We start from the raw sequence: 4,138 nt of genomic DNA on the forward strand, positions 1-4,138 counted from the left end.
TTTTTTATTAAATAAAAATATAGTTTTTATTACCAAATGATCAATACACTCAAATTGAGTAATCTCTTATTTAACAAATTTTTTATTTTATGATTTGACAATATTCTACTATCATTCAAATTTAATGAGCAGTGCATGGGACATAGCAAAATAACATGCATCCTCTCACACAAAACTAAAAAAAAATCTAGAAAATGTATCTAGAGAGCCAAGTAACGCTTTTGTTATAAGTATAAAAACTTAGCTTAATATAACACACCCTTTCATAGTCATTTTTATGTTAAGTTATCATGGCAAATGAGTTATTTATGTACAGGACGCCAAAAGGCACCCTACAGTGATACTGACCCAATAATGAAATACTGCAACTAAGTCAATTCATAGTTGATTAAATGCTTAGATCTGGAAAACTCATATAGAATTCAGAAAAAAATGTTTGATTAAACTCAACCAAAGAATAACTTTTTCAGTTTTCTGCAACAATTGGATGATCCCAGCAAACAGAAATGCAAAATCTATTTCTTCACATGATTAAAAAATATTTTGAACACCCTGACACATATCTAGGGTCGTTAATAAGGACATTTTCACTTATAAGGTAGAATACTCAATTTAAAAATAATGATCATCTCTTTTGATTTAAATTATTTGATGATTTTTTTTTTCTTGGATCAATCTGGTTAATAAAAACGAATCCGTTTTTTTATTATTATTATTATCTTCTTTATTCTATTTTTCTTTTTCCCTTGATTTTTTCCTGTTGTCAGAGGCATACAGTATACTCCAAAGACAAGACACAATCATAGTATAACCTCTTCAACAAACATGTCATGTCATGGCACAACACATGAATTCTGTTACACTTCAACAAATACTGCAACAAATATTCCTGCAATCACAAATGTTTAAACACATGAACACAGTGAGTTATATTGTTTGTATTTCTTTGTCTTTTTCCTTGCTAATGTAACACCTCTCTGAAAGACATTTCCACACACATGCTGATAGTTTATTTGTCCTGTCACCACTTGCATGTCTCCGTAACTCACAGCGAACAGTACTGATCACAATGGAATATTTATTTATTTATTTATTTATTTATTTTTATTGGTTACTCACCTTCCATCTGGTCCTCCTCAGTTATCTCGTTCAAATAATTGGGTCCAAAGTTCACATCGATATCATCCTCATAATTCTCAGGTACTGCCGTGGACAATGAAACCACCAGACACATGGCCTGGAGGAATGTCCACTTGGACATGCTGGCCATGTGTGAGTATGAACAAGGCTCAGTGTTTGTGTATAATTGTCTCTTTTTTTTCTCTGGTGGTCTTCCTTGTTAGATGCTGAGCAATCGGTTGGCTGGACTCCTGCTTGTTTGGTGAACTGCAGTTGAAAGGGAACTGAGCCTGATAGAGGAGCTCTGTGTTCTATATAAACATTGCGCTCAGAAAGAGAGAGAGAAAGAGGTGGGGGAGAGAGAGTTAGCTCCAGTGAGAAATTCTTCGTTGGAGGTATGGGTAGGCAAATTGTTGTACTGCTCCTGCAAAAGAAAGAGAGAGAGAGATTGGGGGAGAATGTTGTGAAAGAGGTACAAGTTGAAAACCTGAAAGAGAAAGTACCAGTGAATTTTGAAATAGTGGCTTGGAAAAGTCATAGGAATTTCTGTAATACCTAATTCCTTACTGTAACTTACCCCTAAAATCAGAGGGAAATGAATTGATAAATATTATTCAAGAACACTAATCTAACCTGTAGTCTCTATCCGAAATCCAACTCCTAGTTTTAACCTTGACACTTGATGTCTGTTAGAAATATTGCCTGTGACCCCTCTTCCTTCATCTAACCTGTATCTTAATTTTTAGGCCTACCCTGTTCCTACCCCCAGCCCTTAAGTTTGTAGTCATATTTCTGATGAAGTTGAAAAATTTTAACAAAGCTCTAACGTTGCAACTACTGTACCACAAGAAGTGTAGACAGTTGAGCGTAGGATCCAGCTCTTGTGAGACAGAATCTCTTGTCTTTACCTGCAGTGCATCTAATTTGTAATTAGATTTTTAAAAGCTAGGGCAAGTTAAGCTTACCAATGATGTCAGCCCTGTTAAAAAAAATAAACAGCATATGCTGGTTAGGTATGTTTTGAAGCATGTCAGCTGGTTTGAGCTTGTCCTTAGTTGGTTATGAGCTGGTTTAAACTGGTTATAAGCTGGTTATGAGCTGGTCCTGAGCAGGAGATAACCTGGGGTGCATTTCCCAAAACCATCATAGCTAACTATGGTCGTTAATTCCGTTGAACTCTATTGGTAATGACATAATTTACGACCATATTTGCTTTTGAGAAATGCACCCCAGCTTAGGACCAACTTAAACCAGCTCAAACCAGCTGCTATGCTTCAAAACATACCTAACCAGCATATGCTGTTTTTTTCAGCAGTGAGGGCATCCAGTGACAGAAACACATCTAGCAACACTTACTAGCAACTACTGTAAGTACAGTGATCTTGTTACCACCAGTGATTTAAAATTGTTATAAATTGTGAATAGGTATAAATCCAAGCCTTAACCTCACCTCCTTTTCCTAGTCCCAATCCTTTTCTCCAGTCCATATCCCACTCTTGGAAAACCAGACATGCTTCTGGTTCTCGATTAGGATCTGCCGATTAGGACCACTGTTCAAAAACCTAACCCCAAAATCCTGATTAGTTTGACTTTTTTAAATCGCAGAAAACATCTTGTTCATTCTCATGGTCTCTTATTTCATCTTATTAATGAATAATGTGTTTTAAAATGTTGTACTGGGTAGAAATAATGGGTCCTGATTATTACAGATGATAAATCATAAAGAAAACATGCTTGTCAGAAAGGCTCAGATTCTGTTCTTTGTTTCCTGTGGGGTGCTGGGGTTTGGGTCATAGAAATTTGCTGTCATTTTGGTGCAAATCACAGGCACCACTTTTACAGTCATGCACATTTACTCAGAAACAAAGACTCCGCACCCAACTGCAAATGATTTGATGCTTTCAAAACTTTTTGGACTGATGCATGGCTGATATATTTCATGTGCAGGCATAAGTGGCGTTTTATGGAAACAGAAAGGTCCCATGACATGTACCCTTTGTGAGGTCGACATTAATATGTCTGCAACACAAAATGCCTTTAACTGCAACAGATGGATTTTTCTGTGTACGCAGCCAGGTTTGCGACAACATCAGCATGCCAACAAATCTTCCCAGAATGTGAGCTTTACATTAATCATTAGTCCATTAACAGAATTTTACTTATCAACACATTCTCTGTTCTGTATGAATTTTCTCTGATGAAGATCATAATCCACAACATTTCCACATTAATGTTGTTCACTACTTCTTGTTGCCTGGTGCAAAAAGTATGGAGGCGTATCTGAATGTGAACTCGGGCCAGGGTTACTGGACAGTACAAATGTGAATGACTGGTCTTGTTGTCTGAAGGGAACACTGTGGAAGGTCAACTTTGGCTAATGCCGTCAATCTGCCACCTTGGAATGAAAAGTGCTGATCATGAAATTCCAACAGAACCTACACCATAATTGACAGCAAAGCTCGGACAATGAAGTCCATGTATAATCCACAGTATAATCCATGACAACCTCACACCTACAACCCAAAAAGTGGGCTGAGCAGGAAGGAAATATTGAAATGAACACCTGCATGTTTATCATTCCCTTGAAATCAATTTTTGTAATTTATTGTACATGGAGTGCACATTGTTATTTGTTGTACTGAACCAAATGTGTTACTGCTGATTTAAAGGAATATTTTAGGCTAGATACAATGAAACATTTACAGTAGATGCTGTGCAGACAAGAATTATACAGTTAAAAACAGCCGTGAAGTGGTCTAAATTTCTCCTTTTTAGAATTGATTGTTTTTCAAAACGGATCCTGACTTTTGGTTATTTGGTTAAGCTTTGGTGCATTATAAAAATGGATCTTATTTAATGATATGGAATAAAAAAAAAAAACTTTCTAAAAAAGTTTTTTTGACTTTCTAAAAAAAATTAATATATATATTAAATAACTTACTTATTTGCTACAATAATGTACTGTAATGTCTTCATATATATATATATATATATATATATATATATATATATATATATA

At 35.5% G+C, this 4,138-nt stretch overlaps 2 protein-coding genes across 2 annotated transcripts in view; one reads left to right on the forward strand and one right to left on the reverse strand.

Moving 5' to 3' along the window:
- LOC107679017 (pentraxin-related protein PTX3-like) overlaps window positions 1-1,430 on the reverse strand; it is a 6,753-nt gene extending 5,323 nt beyond the window's left edge. Inside the window, exon 1 of the mRNA XM_016474428.1 lies at window positions 1,120-1,430. Coding sequence (XP_016329914.1) covers window positions 1,120-1,270 — 151 coding nt within the window. The 5' untranslated portion in view covers window positions 1,271-1,430. The remainder of the gene's footprint in view (window positions 1-1,119) is intronic.
- Window positions 1-4,138, forward strand: part of LOC107679005 (ventricular zone-expressed PH domain-containing protein-like) — a gene marked incomplete at its 3' end in the record, with an annotated part of 88,786 nt that overhangs the window by 35,487 nt on the left and 49,161 nt on the right. The window lies entirely within an intron of this gene.

Source organism: Sinocyclocheilus anshuiensis, unplaced genomic scaffold, assembly GCF_001515605.1.
Source record: "Sinocyclocheilus anshuiensis isolate Anshui unplaced genomic scaffold, SAMN03320099.WGS_v1.1 scaffold1980, whole genome shotgun sequence".
NCBI lineage: Eukaryota > Metazoa > Chordata > Actinopteri > Cypriniformes > Cyprinidae > Sinocyclocheilus > Sinocyclocheilus anshuiensis.